Source organism: Castor canadensis, chromosome 3 (assembly GCF_047511655.1).
Source record: "Castor canadensis chromosome 3, mCasCan1.hap1v2, whole genome shotgun sequence".
Lineage (NCBI taxonomy): Eukaryota > Metazoa > Chordata > Mammalia > Rodentia > Castoridae > Castor > Castor canadensis.
Genome location: NC_133388.1, coordinates 57,951,104 through 57,968,625, shown reverse-complemented (window position 1 = coordinate 57,968,625; position 17,522 = coordinate 57,951,104). Strand labels below are relative to the sequence as shown.

Here is a 17,522-nt window from a genome sequence, read left to right as displayed (position 1 = left end):
AATACTAACACTGAATATTAACAGACTTAACTCCCCCATCAAAAGAGACTGTTTGGCAAACTAGATTAAAAAGGAAGATCCAACAATCTGTCATTTACAGGACACCCATCTCATCTACAGAAACAGCACTGGCTTAGGATGAAAGGCTGAAAGAAGATTACCAAGCCAATGGCCCCTGAAAATAGGCAGGAATAGCAATACTTATCTTGGACAAAGTAGACTTCAAACTTACATTGATCAAATGAGATAAAGAAGGACACTCCATACTAATAAAAGGGGAAATAGACCAAAAGGAAATAACAATATCAACCTATATGCACCCAACGTCAGTGCACCCAATTTCATCAAACATACTCTGAAAGACCTAAAAACATATATAAACTCCAACACAGTGGTAGTGGAAGACTTTAATACCCCCCATCACCAATAGATAGATAGGTCATCCAAACAAAAAAATCAATAAAGAAGTTCTAGAACTAAGTCATGCCATAGATCAAATGGACCTAGCTGATGTCTACAGAATATTTCAACCAACTTCTGCACAATATACATTCTTCTCAGCAGCCCATGAAACCTTCTCCAAAATTGCCTCAGCAAATATAAGAAAATAGAAATAATCCAAGGCATTCCATCTGATCACAATGCGTTAAAACTAGAACTCAAGAACAAAAACAACAGTAGAAAACATGCAAATAATTGGAAGCTGAACAACACATTGCTCAATGATCAATGGGTCATTGATGAAATAAAAGAGGAAATTAAAAGGTTCCTGGAAGTTAACAAAAATGAAAACATGACCTTCTAGAACCTATGGTACACAACAAAGGCAGTCCTAAGAGGAAAGTTTATAATATATGAGTGCATATATTAAAAGGACAGAAAGATCTCAAATCAATGACCTAATGCTACATCTCAAACTCCTAGAAAAACAAGAACAAGCAAATCCTAAAACAAGCAGAAAGAGAGAAATGATAAAAATAAAGGCCAAAATTAATGAAATAGAAACACAAAAAACCATACAAAGAATCTACAAAACAAAAAGCTGGTTCTTTGAAAAAATAAAAGAGATTGACAAACCACTGGCAAACCTGACTAAAAGGAGGAGTGATAAAACCCAAATCAATAAAATCAGAAATGCAACAGGGGAGATAACAACAAACACCATGGAAATCCAGGAAATCTCAGAGACTACTTTGAGAACATATATTGTAACACATTTGAAAATCTTGAAGAAATGGACAGATTTCTAGATACTTATGACCATCAAAAATTGAACCAAGAGAATACTAACACAAAATGAAATTGAAGCAGCAATAAAGAGTCTCCCAAAAAAGAAAAGTCCAGGACCTGATGGATTTTCTGCTGAATTCCATCAGACCTTTAAGGAAAGTCTATTTAAGCTGTTCCATGAAATAGAAAGGGAGGAACACTGCCTAACTCATTTTATGAAGCCAGTATTACGCTTATCCCAAAACCAGTTAAAGATACCTCCAAAAAGGAGAACTATAGGCCAATCTCCTTAATGAACATTGATACAAAAATCCTCAATAAAATAATGGCAAACGGAAGCCAACAACACATCAGAAAGATCATTCACCACGACCAAGTCGGCTTCATCCCAGGGATGCAGGGATGGTTCAACATACACAAATCTATAAATGTAATACAACACATTAACAGAAGCAAAGACAAAAAGCACTTGATCATCTCAATAGATGCAGAAAAAGTCTTTGACAAGATCCAACACCACTTCATGATAAAAGCTATAAGAAAACTAAGAACAGAATGAATGTACCTCAACGTTGTAAAGGCTATATATCACAAACCTATAGCCAACATCATACTTAATGGAGAAAAACTGAAACCATTTCTCCTAAAATCAGAACGAGACAAGGGTGCCCACAATCTCCACTCCTATTCAACATAGTCCTGGAATCCTTAGCCACAGCAATTAGGCAAGAAGAAGAAATAAAAAGAATAGAAATAGGTGAAGAAACTGTCAAAATATCTCTATTTGCAGATGACAGGATCCTATATCTTAAAGACCCAAAAAACTCTACCTAAAAACTCCTAGAAAGTATAAATAGCTACAGCAAGGTGGCAGGATACAAAACCAACTTACAAAAATCATGAGCTTTTCTATTCACCAACAACGAACAAATTGAGAAAGAACATATGGAAACAACTCCATTTACAATAGCCTCAAAAAAAATCAATACCTAGAAGTAAAGTTAACAATGGTTGTGAATGATCTCTCCAAGGAGAACTACAAACCCCTGAAGAAAGAGATTGAGAAAGGCTACAAAAGGTGGAAAGATCTCCTGTGCTCATGAATTGGTAGACTCAACATAGTAAAAATGGCTATATTACCAAAAGCAATCTACATGTTCAGTGCAATTCCCATCAAAATCCCAATGATATTGATCACAGAGATTGAAAAATCTACCCTAAAGTTCATTTGGAAACACAAGAAACGGTGAATAGTCAAGGCAATACTCAGCAAAAAGAGCAACACTGGAGGTATCACAATACCTGACTTCAAATATGTTACAAAGCAATAGCAATAAAAACAGCATGGTACTGCCACAAAAACAGATATGAAGACTAGTGGATCAGAATAGAGTACCTGCATATGAATCCACATAGCTATGACCACCTTATTTTTGACAAGGGCGCCAAAAACATACAATGGAGAAAGGCAGCCTCTTCAACAAATGTTGCTGGGAAAAGTGGTTATCTGCCTGCAGAAAACTGAAACTAGATCCATGTTTATCACCCTGTACTAGTATCAACTCAAAATGGATCAAAGACCTTAATGTCAGACCCGAAACTCTGAAATTAGTACAGGAAAGAGTAGGGAATACTATGGAAGTAATAGGTATAGGCAAAGACTTCCTCAATAGAACCCCAGCAGCTCAGCAACTAAGAGAAAGGATGGATAAGTGGGACTTCATAAAATTAAAAAGCTCCACAACAAAAGAAATGGTCTTGAAACCGAAGAGACAACCTACAGAGTGGGAGAAAATATTTGCCAGCTATACATCAGACAAAGGACAGATAACCAGAACATATAGGGAACTCCAGAAACTAAACTCTCCCAAAATCAATGAACCAATAAAGAAATGGGCAAGTGAACTAAACAGAACTTTCTCAAAAGAAGAAATTCAAATGGCCAAAAAACACATGAACAAATGCTCACCATCTCTGGCCATAAAGGAAATGCAAATCAAAACCACACAATCAAAAGATGTTGGTGAGGATGTGGGGGAAAAGAAACCCTCCTACACTGCTAGTGGGAATGCAAGTAGTGCAACCACTCTGGAAAGCAATATGGAGGCTTCTTAAAAATTTAAACATAGATCTGCCATATGATCCAGCAATCCTATTCCTCGGGATATACCCAAGAATGTGACTCTGTTTACTCCAGAGGCACCAGCACACCCGTGTTTATTGCAGTACTATTCATAATAGCCAAGTTATAGAAATAGCCGATTCCCCACTACAGACAAATGAATTAAGAAAATGTGGTGTTGAAGAATGAAATCTTATCATTCTCAAGTAAATGGATGGAACTGGAGAGAACATCATCTTTTGTGAAGTTAGCCAGGCTCAAAAGACCAAAAATTGTATGTTCTCTCTTAAAAGCGGACTTTAGATCTAGGGCAAATGCAGCCATGTTGTTGGAGTTGGGTCACACGCTAAGGAGAGAGAACATATGGGAGGAATGCAGTTAAAACTTGAATGATTTTGATGTCCCCACTGCAGAAGAGATAATATAGTAAACTCAAAATGACAAGAGGTCAATGTGGGAAGGTGACCATGAAGTAGTGAACCAATCATGTAGAGATGAATCAATTTGGTTTGTAACACACTTGTGCATGGAAGCAATGCTAGGAATCTCTCTGTATAGCTATCCTTATCTCAACTAGCAAAAATGCTGTGTCTTTCTCATTATTGCTTATGTCTTCTCTCTTCTCTTCAACAAAATTGGACAAAAGGGCAGAACAGGTTCTGCCTGGAAGTGAGGGGGGTAGGGGGAGAGGGAGGGGCAGAGGGGAGAATGGCCCAAACAATGTATGTACATATGAATAAATGAATTTTAAAAAAGCATAAAAGTGAAAATTTTATGTGTTGAAAAGTGCCATGTCTTTAGCAGGAGTTGAACAGTGTTGTGGGAAAAATGAATCAATCATCTTCAGAAAAGCATTGAACTCTATGCCCCCTGAGCATTTGCAATTTTTCCTCAATGGCTTTCTCCTTGCAACAATATCCCCAGTAATACCACGAGTCTACTGTATATTCATCATTTTATGTAATACACTAGCAATTATCTCATGTATCAGAACAAGTACATTCTTCAGACACTAGAATTACTGTAGAAATTATTGTCACTGATAGACATGAGAAATGTGAAAACTGACTAAACAACCATCAAACTACTTCTGCATTTTATCCACACATTTTAATACAAATAATTTGAATGACAAGAAACATTTTCCCATTTTTGTTATATATTAAATACTATTAAATTTCCCACTTTTAAAATATGTCCTCCCTTTATTAATTTTGCATAATTATATTCCTCTTTTAAAAGTGATACTCAAGGCAAGGCACAGTATACACACCTGAAATACTAGCTATTTGGGAAACAGAGATCATGAGGACAGCAAGTTTGAGGGCAGTCCAAGCAAATAGTTAGTGAAACCCATCTCAAACAACAAGCCCAGAGTAGTTATACATACCTGTAATCCCAGCTATGCACTAGACATAGGTAGAAGTATCATGGGCTGAGGTTGGCCAAGGCAAAAGCATGAGACCCTAGCTGAAAAAATATCTAAAGCTAAAAGGGCTGGAGACAGAGTGTAAGTGGTAGAGCACCTGCTTAGAAAGCACTAGGCCCAGAGTTCAAACACCAGGACCACTAAAAGGAAGGAGGGAGGGAAGAAAGGAAGGAAGGAAAACTATTCAACTTATAAAACATTTCTGTTCAAGAAAAATAATTTATTTCATTCATTGAGAAATATTAAAATATATCTGTCACTTATATTCTTGAAAAGTATTTGACTTCTTTCCCCTTGAAAGTAGTTTAAAATCAAGAAGAACAAGTAATACCCACATTTGAAGTAAGTGTTAAGAATCTAAAACTAAGGAAGGATTTCTTTCAATTTCAAATGCATGATCAGCTTGAGTCCTGAAGTTTCTTTTTGAAGAACTTTTGATACGGTTTTCTACAGTGATGATGGCTTTAGGGAACACTCATTTGCTAGAAGGAGGGAGCCCATACAATGGAGCCTGTGAAGCAGCATGAAGCACAGATACTTCCTGAAAACCCAGATACAAAGCCAGAAGGCCTAACGAGAAGACAGGTACAGCATTTCACAGATGACCTAAAATGCCAGTTTAAACACTGTGGTGGAAACATTGTCTAGAAAACAAACTATAATTATGATCAGAAACACAACAGTAAAAGAATTGCTAAGAGTCTTATGCATAGTAGATGAAGAAAGTAGGTGCTCTTAAAGAAAAAAACAAGGTGTGTGGTGGGGCTTTATTTACTGTGTCAGAATTTGAGCTTCCATAAAATTCTCCCTAAGAGCAAGACAAGGGAAGAATGTCAACTATGACTCCATGCAGCATTTCTGTGTTAAACTGCTTCTGGACAAGGAAGTTGCTGATATTTCTTAGGAAACCAGGGCTTTGAGCTTAGCGCAGTGATTCTTGTAACTGGTGGACTCTTCAAGGACTTTGGAAATTTTACTATACATTGGTTATAAAAGACATGGTGCCATAGGCAGAGACTTCTGTCAGTTTTCCTTCCCGAATTACTTAGATTCTGTTTCCTTGTATATGAGCCAAAATACAAGCAGTGGTGCTTGACTAGGGGTGATTCTGCCAATTAGCGGACATCTGGCAATTATTGAAGCTAATTTTTATTATCATGAAATGGAAAGAGGCATATACTTCCAGAATCTAAATATTAAAGGCCAGAGATGCATCTAAACATCCTATAATTAACAGGCTAGACCTTCTCTTCCCACAAATAATGAAAATTTGGCAAGAAAATTCTGTTTTGGCAAACTACTCTAGGAATTTGTCATGTTTAACACTATCCCTGGCCTCTATTCACTGGGTGTGAGTAACATATCTTCTCTTCAAATCATGAAAATAAATAAATATATTTGCTTATGAATATATATGTTTACAGGTCCCCAGGGTATGGTGAGTTGGAGGGCATGCTGGCAAGCTGTGCTTTCTGTCTTATTGAGTGAATTTGATGCCAAATGTGCCTATATTAGTTCCATGACTTTGATAGTTAAAACTAAGAAGATCCTTGGTAGGTTATATAATAGAGGAGACCACTACAAAGTGAAAATTATAAATATAACAATGTAACCCAACATAATATATATACAAAAAAAATCTATGGATTCTATTAAATATTAAATTAATATTAAAATATAAAATATTAAAAAATTATTATACAACTATAAGTTAAAATTCAAGGTGAAGAATGCTTGCAGATGGAGTAAGCACTCTGGTAAATGTGTATCTCCTGCTGGAGGGTTAGAAAGTTATCTTTATCTCATTTTACATATACAAGAGAGTTTTATTCAGTCGTAAGGAAGAATGAAACCATGTGGTTTGAAGGTAAATGGATGCAAATTGTTAAGTGAAATAAGCTATGCTCAGAAAGACAAAGGCCACTTGTTTTCTCTCATATGTGGGAGACAGACACAATAAAAATATAAGCAATATTATAAAAAACAGGCACACTAAGAGGAGGTCACTAATGAGAGGGGGAAGTTAAATGAAGGAAGTTAAGAAGTGAATAAGGTTGATGTATTTTCTATACAAGAGTGAGCATAGAACTTTTAAACTTGTTGAATTTACCACAAGAAGGAGACCCAGTAAGAAAGAAGAAATATAGGGGCGGGTGAACCAATTCGAGTTATAATACATATATACATGGTAAAGTAGCAGAAACTCCCTAACTTAAACAAAAATGCCTTTTTTTTCTAAAAACTGAGAATAGGAAGTTAAAACAGGCCCTGTCTGGGGGGTTGATACCAGAGGGAGGGGGGAAGATATAAGGAAAGTGTGAAGGAGGCTAAATGCGGTGGAAATAGTATGTATCAATGCATGAAAATGGAAAAATGAGACCTGTTGAAACTATATCCAGGAAAGGCGGGAGGGAGGATAAAGGAGAATGATGGAGGGGGTGAATTCAAGACCGATATATTGCAAGAACTTTTGTAAATACCACAATGTACCCTCAGAACAACAACAATAATAATAAAAAAATACAAAAAAATCACCTGCCTTTGAATTTTCATTTCTTGTTTGGATTTCCTATGGACTGACTGCAGTGCTTTTACATGACGGGTAAGCACCCTACCACTTGGCTACACGAAACCTCTAAAGTGTCCTGTTGACATTCAGTCTCTTACATTGTTACCTAATTTCTGAAGTCTCTATACATTTTTTCTTACTCAGAGTCCCATGTTTTTTCATACTTCATATATGAAATAAACATACTTTTGGTGGCATATCTTTTAAAAATTAATGCTACAGGTATGTCATTGATATAGTATTGTTCACATCTATTTGTGACTTATTTTAGTGATTTATTATTATTATTATTATTACCTTTTTATTTTCATAAGAAAACTCAAAGTATTTAGCTAACACCAAGATCCTACATTTTGGAATAATATATTTACTTCTGGAAGAAAGACAAATGTCTTTTTAACTAAGAAGGATTATAAAGAAACAGTTTTTTTTAGCTATATATATTCACTTATCTCAGAAGAGAATGTATTTCTAAAAAGTGAAAAAAGGAGGAAGGAGAAAAGAAAAAGACCCCAGAAAAAGAGAGTATGAATATTTTCTTCAAAAAAAACTTTTAAGCCCATATCTGAAGAGAAAAATACTTTTGAAGTATTATAAAAATAATATAACAGTATTCTTGAATTCATTTTTGGACAATTGGGGTGGACAGAAGTACTTAGCTGACAAGATCAATAAAAACAAGTCTCAGCTAGGTTAAGTTGTACTTTAAGTCATCCTATCAAAACTAGCTACTTCCTGTTACTGTTTTTACAGATGTTAAAAATAAAGTTTAATAGATACGCTTTTTCTAAACATCAAATTATCTTATCTTTGTTCTATGTCAAGATAGTAGCAAAGATGGAACCAGAAAAAATATTTCATGTATTTCTTTCCTTGACATGAGTCATATACTTAATGAAGTTATTCTTTTTCTGTACACAACCTAAAGACATGGTGTCTGTGTGCTGCACTGAGAAGTCCCTTGGAGAGAGAGAGAGTTCCTTTCTATTTTCTTGGACAATTTCCTTAGGTGCTTATTCAGCCCTTAGATAACACCTATTGTGTTACAGTCCCTGGAAGAGTGAGGAAACATAGATCAAAGAGATCGCCCAGGATGGCAAAAGCAGTTTTTCTATAGTAAACTCATTCCAAAAACTTTTTGGAAAATACCATGTATACATGAGAAGTTCAATTTTCAAAGAATCAAAAGAAATGGCAATCTATACAGAAATAAAGTAATATGTATATGATATGTTGATTCAAAATAATAATTTCAAAATTTATTTTGTACAAAATTTAAATTTACAACATCTTATAAATACAGCGTTTCTTCCTTTTTTTTTAAGTAAAAAGATCTTAAGTACAGAAGGCTAGGATAAAATATAACTATTAATGTTTTCAAAATATTAACATTGCCCCAGGGTTTGGTTGATTAATGTTGCTAATAACTAATGTAAATAACAAAGAACTAAGATGGATATTTAATTCAAATAAAGGAATACTTTAATAAATGTTGAGTTCAATTTAATAATCATTAATATTAAAATATGAAAAATGGGTGCTGAAAATATGAAATATCTTCTTAGCAAACTAAAAACAGTCCTCAATTTATATTCTTGTAGAACACATTACAAAGTAGGAGAATAAAAATAATAATTTATTACTGAATAAAGTTTTAACTACAAGTTTTCTCTAGAACAGAGATCTTGAACCGGGACTCTACTTGCTTGTTGGGTATTGTGGTGCTAAAAATGTAAGAAAAATGAGACTCTGGGTTAGACCCCCCAGTACTTCAAGGAGATTAAATTGTAGTAGGAATGGATCAACTGTCTTTAATAAAAGCAATAAAATAATTCAAATAAAATAAGTAAGTAAAAGTTGAAAACTAATAACCAATGTGATGAATTAGAAAGTGGGGCTTGAGGGGGGTAATTAGGCTACTATCATAAATGGGATTTGAATGCTTACAAAACACATCCCAGAGAACTAGATAGCTATTTCCACCATGCACAGTCTGTGGAGAGCGAGCCCTTTTCCTTGATCTTGGGCTTCCCAGTCTCCAGAAGTATATGACATATCTGTTGTTTATAAGTCACTCAGTTTATGGTATTTTGTTATTAGCAGTCTTGAAGGATTAAGATATTACAGTTTATGAAGAATAATCTGCAAGTAAGATAGTGAACATTTTTAGTTAAAATGTACCAGCTTTGATGCAATCATCATCCGGTTCATGTTGAAAATAACTTCGAACATTAATGTTTCTTATGTGGTCACTGGAATATCCATGAGGGTAATTTAGTTTGTGTAAGAAAACCAAATGCTGCTAGACTCAAGTCATATCATGTTGGTGAAAGAAGTAAACTCACTTAGATAATGATGTTTCAGTGTAAAAATAATCTGTGTAGGTGCTTCTTTGTGTGGCTCACACTAGCTCTGCAAGCAATATCACAGGAGACTTCTAATGAAGGCAGAAGTGAAATAAAAACTAATGACTTTGAAGAGGGATATCATCTAATGTGTGTGTGAAAATGAGGTTTTTCTTTGAGTTTGAAATTGATGGACTAATGGCATTGGCCTTAAAACTATCAAGGAAGAGGTGAGATGTGGTCAGGACTTAAATGCTGAAAAAGATTTGAAGACCTGGCGTAAATAAGAGAAGGGAGCAATAGAAGGCTAGCCAAAGGTAACATTTCATTATCATCTTTATGAGACTCAGAAGAGATGGACTGAATTGTTACGGAAAATAAGAAACACACCTAGATAAGTAGGGCTGTTCAGATTAATTTATTGTTCTACTTATAAATCAAAATTGTTTCTTTTCATTTACAAATTGCTTCACATGGACTTTAGTATCTTTCTGTGTGAATATAGAAAATTGCTTCTTTCTCTCATCAATAATTACCTTGTCTTTAGTACTAGCTTTAGATTAGTGTCAGTACTACTAACACTGTTATTTTCACAACAATTTTGCTTTTTATCTCAGAAGTAATTGCATTAGTTCAATATATTAATTCTATATAGCTCACTATAGAAAATTATTCAGTTATTTTTGTAGTAGTGAGCATACCTGTTACAATACTTTTCAATCTGTTCTTAATTTCCTTTTTTATCCATAAAGTCCATGAAATTCTACTTTTGTTGAATATTCATTTAGACTAAAAGTGATATATATTCTACTAGATTTCTTGAGAAAAAAAAATCTAAGGAGTAAAGCCCTGATTTGTGGATTTCTGTTCTAATTTGGTCTTACTTTAGAAACCAAGACAAGTGAGGAACAAGAGTTTTTCAACAGACCTGCTTATTTTCTTTCATAGTTTTTCTTTTTTGGAAGAACAGTTGTAAAAGTGTTATAAGGAGTACATGAAATCTCATTTGTAGATAGGTAAAAGGTATTTGTTTAATAAAATTTTATACTATTGTCAATCTTTAGTTTTAGTATGTTTTATACCTCTTAACAGAAATATCTTATTATACACTATAGGTGCATCAATTGTGCATATGCATGATGGAGCCTTAACAGCAAAAGTGACATTCATTGCAGTATGTACTTTCTCCAAGTGACTTTCAAGAAAATGTACTTCAAAGTGCACTCACTTTATGAACAAATTTAAGCAGTACCTTCAGATGAATTCATTTAAAGGACCTCTCATATTAAAAATATGATGTCATGATGCATCAAATTAAAATTATAGTATAATGGTATAAGTTTATATAATTACATAATACAAATATGACAAAATAACTTGTTTTTATGAAAACAATAAGCACATCCTCATCTCTTCATTTAATATACATACTTGAAAGTCTAATGGAATTTTTATTTTACCAACATTAAAATGATCAGTATTCTATATTCTAATGTATATTTAGGCATGTATAACCTACATTCATCAAAATCATGCATACAGTTATTCTGAGCTCTTTTAATACTTCAGATTGGCAATTGTTCAGATAGACAAAATGAAAACTAAAGAAGGAAGAAATTCTTCCTGAAAATGCTAGTTTTTTTATTATTTATTATGATTGACTGTTTTATTTTAATATGTCAATGCAAATAAAATTATAAATGTGTATGCTTGTGTGTAAAATAGACAGTTCCAGAATTTGCCAATGTAAATTTTCTGATAGAAAATCTTAATGTTCAGAGATCAAGTCCATATACATAGATGAAATACCAAGACAAAACCCCCTTAAACAATGAGTATATCTTTAAAAAAATGAAGGGCAGAAAGATAAAACAGGTTTTGTCCAAGGGGAGGATAGAGGGCTGATGAAGAGGGACAAGGAGGGTGAATATGTTGGATTTGTTTTGTATATATGTATGAAAATAGAACAATGAAACCTTATTGAAATTGCTCTAAGAAGGAGAGGAGGCGGATGAAGGATAAAGATGAAAGGGGTAAATCTAACTAAGAACATTGTAAGCATATATGTAAATGCCACAGTGAAACCACCCTGATCAACTAATACATGCTGATAAAAATTGTTAAAAAAAAGAGTTACAACAATTTTATGTGTTCTTCCTTAATGTACTTGGACACATTCAGGTCAAACTGTGTGCAATAAGTCTTTAGATACTCCTGAAACTTAAATTTAAACAGGCATGTCAAAAGCAGGAAACATGTGAAGATATATATATATATATATATTTATTAATATATGTCATTTTGATTGTTATTATAACTTACATTTACTCAACAAATTTCATTAATAGCTACAATGTAAAATATATCATTCTAGGAACAAAAATATATAAAGAATAGTTTTGTTTGTTAGCTACAATGGTAGAATTGTTGAGAATGATGCAAACCACACATGTATGCACGTATGCATATCCATGTGCATTTATATATGAAATAACATATTCCATATTTCATATCAGTGTTCCTTACAGGTACCATATATGTCCAAATTAAGCAAAAGCATGTCATTTTCATGCTTAAAAATCACTGTAAAAGTTATGATATTTATAATTTAAAACTTTTATCAGAATTCTTGCATTATTAGCTTTTCAGGAATAAGCCTTAGGGTAGATATGTAGGTTGGACCTACTGTCAGAGAGTAATATTCCTGGAGCATCAGCCCCTGATTCACTTAGCAATATTCAGAGTATTTGCCAGGTATTTCTAGCTAGCAAACTCAGACACATAATCAGATTCTTCAAAAGAGGTGGAAATACAAGAAAAGGAGTTTCTTGAGATACATAGAGACATCATTACCTAGAATTAGACAAGCTGCTGGCATCAGGCTAACCTGGTGGTCAGTGCAGGAAACTTGACTCTGAGAAGAGGTCTGCTGGGTTGCACCCCTACTCTATGAAATCACCTTCAAATGCAGGTAAATTGCATCTTTTTTACCTACATCAAATGAAATTTGACTTCACTTGTGTCTATTGGTGTCTTTTTTATCAATTACATCCCAGTCACAATAAAAGAAGCCATACCAGTATGTTCATATTTCACTATTGAAAGATTGAATTTTTAAAATCTTGTCAGGATTTTAATATTGCGACCAGTAACATTACTACAGTTTTCTCAGCACTTAAAGTATGAATCTACATTCATACTTTACTTATAGAAGTAAATATAAATCCACAATATCTGCAATTTTTGTCAAACTACAAACATGATTTCAATTTAAAAAGTTTAAGAATTAAACAAAGAATTACCTTGTTCAACTCTCACAAACTTACTTACTAAGAAAAGTCAGCCAGAAATTCGGTATCTAAGCCTGCCTGAATTATCCCTCTATTACTAGATAATTGTATAATCCACTGTTACAACTTCAGATATGCAAACATAGCATTTCAGTGATTAGGTCTCCACAATTTAAATCACAGGAATTCCTTAAAATAGGTGGATAATTTGGGCACAGGTTATGCAATTGCCTGAAGTAGAAAATGAACTGTGAAAGCAAAAGTACATTATAACCTGAATTAACAGTCTCTTCCAGTCACCACACGGTCAGCTTTTAACCATTAGGTTTGTTGATTCTTCGGTATTAACCAGCCACATAACAAACACCATTATATTCTTTACATGCACACAAACACAACTCTTTTCCAATAACTAAATAATAACCAGATTTATGGAAAACTGTAAGTTAAATTAGATAGCAATGATGCAGAAGTATTTAATCCTAATTCAATTTCAAAAGTCACTTCATTTTACTCATAGAATAATGGAATCCTTTCTTTGTTACCAGACTGAAACACATAGAAAAGGAATTTACTCACACTGAACGATCAGCTGCACCAAGGCTTCTCTTGGTTTCACATTAAATCCGTTGTACTGGCTGGTCTGGCATCTGTACATTCCTGACATTTCCCTAGACACATTCACAATCCTCAGTGTTCCATCATAACTCTCCATTTGCATTGACCCATCAGGCATAGCAACTTCTTTATCTGCTCTAGACCAAAGGATGATTGGTTTAGGTTTTCCAGTCACTTGACACTGTAGTTCTATTGTGTCTCCTTCTCTGGTGACCAAAGGTGATTTTTCCTGTGGAACAGTCAGATTGGGTGGAACTTGAAATGGGAAAAAGAAAATTTTTCAAGGTTAGTATAAGCTGGTAAGACACATTCAGGCACAGAAAATCATAAGGAAACAATTTCTGCTGGTTGAAGAATTGTGACAATGCAGATGACAAAAAAATATAGAGCCATGAGAATAAGTGGAACATAGTTTCACTTAACTCATTATTTCCACTGAACATTCCCAAATTAAGCCTATACACATTCCTACAATAAGAAAAACACTAAATTGGAAAGCAAATGCTCATTGTAAGAAAAATCTATTCAATGACTTGTCATTATCAGCCAGTAACTGGGTCTGTAGCATCTGTCTATCACAGAACACTTGTTGACTGAGGTAAGAGTTAGATGTGTTGTTTTAGCCACACAACAGGAAAGGGTCAATGGGAAATGTGGAATATAAAATCAAAAGTTTTAACTGTGATTTAAAGATTGTTGCCAAATTGCTAAGATCTAGGGTCTGATTTCTCCTTAGTAGGAATGCAATGGAACAATTAATTAATGTCATACTCTGGCAATCCATTATACTCTCCTGTTTTGCATTTTTTAACTTTCTCAACTTTGAATTTTATGTGACTTCACTTCAAAATATTGTGAAGTCATGTGAATAGTTTTCCACAATGTTGTCACTATTTCTATAGAATTAATTTTGAATAAAATGTTAAATATAATTTAATGCATATAAGAATCATAATTTTTCTCAAGTAAAGCTAATTTCTAACTGTACTAAGCACTTTTAGGGGAAAATTAGAGTGATTTTACTGGAACTTACTTTAATGTGCTAAAATATATTCATATTAGAGTTTAGTGAAAAGTGTGAACATTAGCAGTTGTTTTGAGGGATATGTTACACAAAGATTTTTTCTTATCACAAGTTCCAATAGAATATTTTTATTTCTTATGCAACTTTACCTGAATTCATATGGATTTATGAAATGTAGGATCTACCAAAAAAGCATGAGCTAAATGGAATGCTAGAAATAAGAACAGCCAGAAACATATGAGTAATTTTACCCTTCTGATCAAAGTCATATGCTCCTTTTGAAGACAAGATAGCATATGGATTAAAATGAAATTTTTATTCTCTCAATTCATGTTATGATGCTTCAGCTCCAAGATACAAACACAAACACACTCTAAAAATTATTTTTCAACTGATTTTGAAATGTTGTTTCACTTATTACATCTAGAGAAAACTAAATTCATGTCCAAAGTGTTTATAGACTTATCTTGCTATTTAAGTATCTTCAGGTCTACATTTTCCATTTAATTCCTTCATTTACTTCAAGTTAATAAAAACTAGTTACATAACTCAAAAAGCGTCTTAGAATTTAGAAAATATGAAACTAGATATATACCTTGTAGGAACTGATATTAATAAAATGTTTAAAAAGTTACATTAAAAAATCCAAACAATTTGTTTAACTTGTTCTTATTGACATGAAATTTAGCAATTTAGTTAAATAATTTGTTTTCATTTTAAGTAAACCATGAAGAAATGATGCAAGTCTAAGCAGCATCATGTAATAATATAACTAGAATAGAGGTGCAATATTTACTCACCCTTCAAAGAAAGGGTACAGAATAATAGCAAGAATCTCAGCATTTAATATCAATTACATTCTTACTATGTGCAGGTACAGTTTGCAAGTTTGTATTTTCATTTAATTATCTTGATAATACTAAGGAAAGATTTTTAATATTAAAATTTAAAGATGGAGAATAAGAGATGACAGAAACCAAGAACAATTTAGTGAGCGGACAGTCAATGTAGAGACATGATCCCTGAATCAGGCTCCAGGAGTCCATGGGGACTAGAATTGACAACTTTGATTTAGCACTGGGCTTCTTTGCTTTTGCTCATGCCCACTTACTCCAGTGGGAATATTTGACAAAATCCTTCACCATTTCTTAGCCATTAGTTCATGGACACTATAGAAGTCAAGACAGAAAAAGGAGAAAATCTATGGTGTATGATTTGTAAAATGATCTTTTATTATATATTACATAAGTCTATTTCTATTAGAAAACCTGTCTATAAGCTATACCAAATGAAATACCCAAATTTTTATAAATCTCTGTGCATTAAATGAAATTATAAATCAAAAGGTTATTTAATCAAGTGTCATTACTTGAAATATTCAATACACATCATTTCCAGGAACAAGTCGTATGACCTTCCCCACGTGTAACCACCCTGATTATTAATTTCTCCATCTTTGAAACTAAGAATTTAAATTTTATGTTTTGGCCCCCAAATTTTTAGGCTCTGTTTACAGAAACAAATAGTAAAATGTTAATGAGAGAAGTGTGTCAAATGAAAGTATGTTCTGAAAAAATGATGAATATTTGGAGATCTAATATTAGGCCATTCTAATTAAAACACACCCTTGAACAGTTAAAATTTGTAAAAAGTTTATCATTCATAATAGTTCAAAAATTCTTTTGTAAATTTGTTATTTATATATTTAGATAAACTTTTCCCTGTATAATTAATTAAAATTATAGAAATGTAAACCTCAGTCTGGCAACTTGAAAATACATTTTTGGATTAATTAACCTGGGATTTGCTAAATAGCAAAACATTACCAAGAGATGGTTTAATATCCTTTTCTTTTCTAAGACTTTGAATCTTGAAATCATAGTTAAGTTTTTCTCTATAACTCTTTTGGCCAAAAGACCTTATAAATTCTCACAGCTCCTATAGCTTCTCTTTCTATCCACACTAAAATTTCTGCCTCCTAAAGTTCTAAATTAAGCTCTTTTAATTATTGCTGTACATTTTTCCATTGGGAGATCTCATGGATTTCTCTCTGTTTTATACATTGATAATATATATTCTAACTTTATTCCAGCCTATGATTGCAATCTATTTTATATTGAAAAATCTTTCAAACTTCAAAACCTAAGCACAATTTGTCTCTTGATTAGTTTATACTTATAACACATCTCATCTGCTAATCAAATACCATTGAGTTTTGTTTGTTTCACCATTTCCTCTTGTCCACCACTTTTAAGCTGCCATTGATCCTTATTGTTCTTTATCAAAAATGTCTTTCACACCTGCCTGTTTGTTTATATGACCACAGGCAGATTTCTCAGTAGAAGTCAATGTTTTCCTTTCTTATAACAGGGTCCTTACAGTAGTCTATGTCATCAGTTTTCCTCTTCCCAATCACCTGCTTCCTAAGTTTTATTACCACAAACACATTTTTGTTCACCTCACTATGAAGACTACAAAACTCAATGAGAGGTTCATCAAAATGCTGCTTTAATTTTAAAAATGGAAATAGCCAAATGGATTTGTTAAACAAACCATGGTACAGTCACATAGAAGAATATGAAAGATCAAAATGATGATATAACATCTAATTTATTGATAAAGATATTGATTTTCAGTGAGAAGCAAGTAGTATGAAAATTCTACAGTACCACTATTATTTAATAAAACATGTTACTGTGATGTAACATCCTATTCTTATATATTATATAGATTTTAGCTGCCTCTCTCCCTCTCTCTCTCTCTCTCTCTCTCTCTCTCTCTCTCTGCACACATATATACACACACAAAGTAACAATGTGAGACGATACCTATTAGTTTGCTTCACTATAGAGTATGTGTGTCATGATTTCATATTCTGGATACTAAAATGACAGT

At 33.2% G+C, this 17,522-nt stretch overlaps 1 protein-coding gene across 2 annotated transcripts in view; it reads right to left on the bottom strand.

Moving 5' to 3' along the window:
* The window catches only part of Mdga2 (MAM domain containing glycosylphosphatidylinositol anchor 2), an 815,899-nt gene that overhangs the window by 205,792 nt on the left and 592,585 nt on the right, over positions 1 to 17,522 (bottom strand). For both annotated transcript variants that reach the window (XR_012446173.1, XM_074068038.1), the window contains exon 8: positions 13,565 to 13,858. Coding sequence is in view for 1 of the 2 variants with exons in the window: in XM_074068038.1 (XP_073924139.1) it covers positions 13,565 to 13,858 (294 nt within the window). In the remaining variant the exon portion in view is untranslated. The remainder of the gene's footprint in view (positions 1 to 13,564; positions 13,859 to 17,522) is intronic.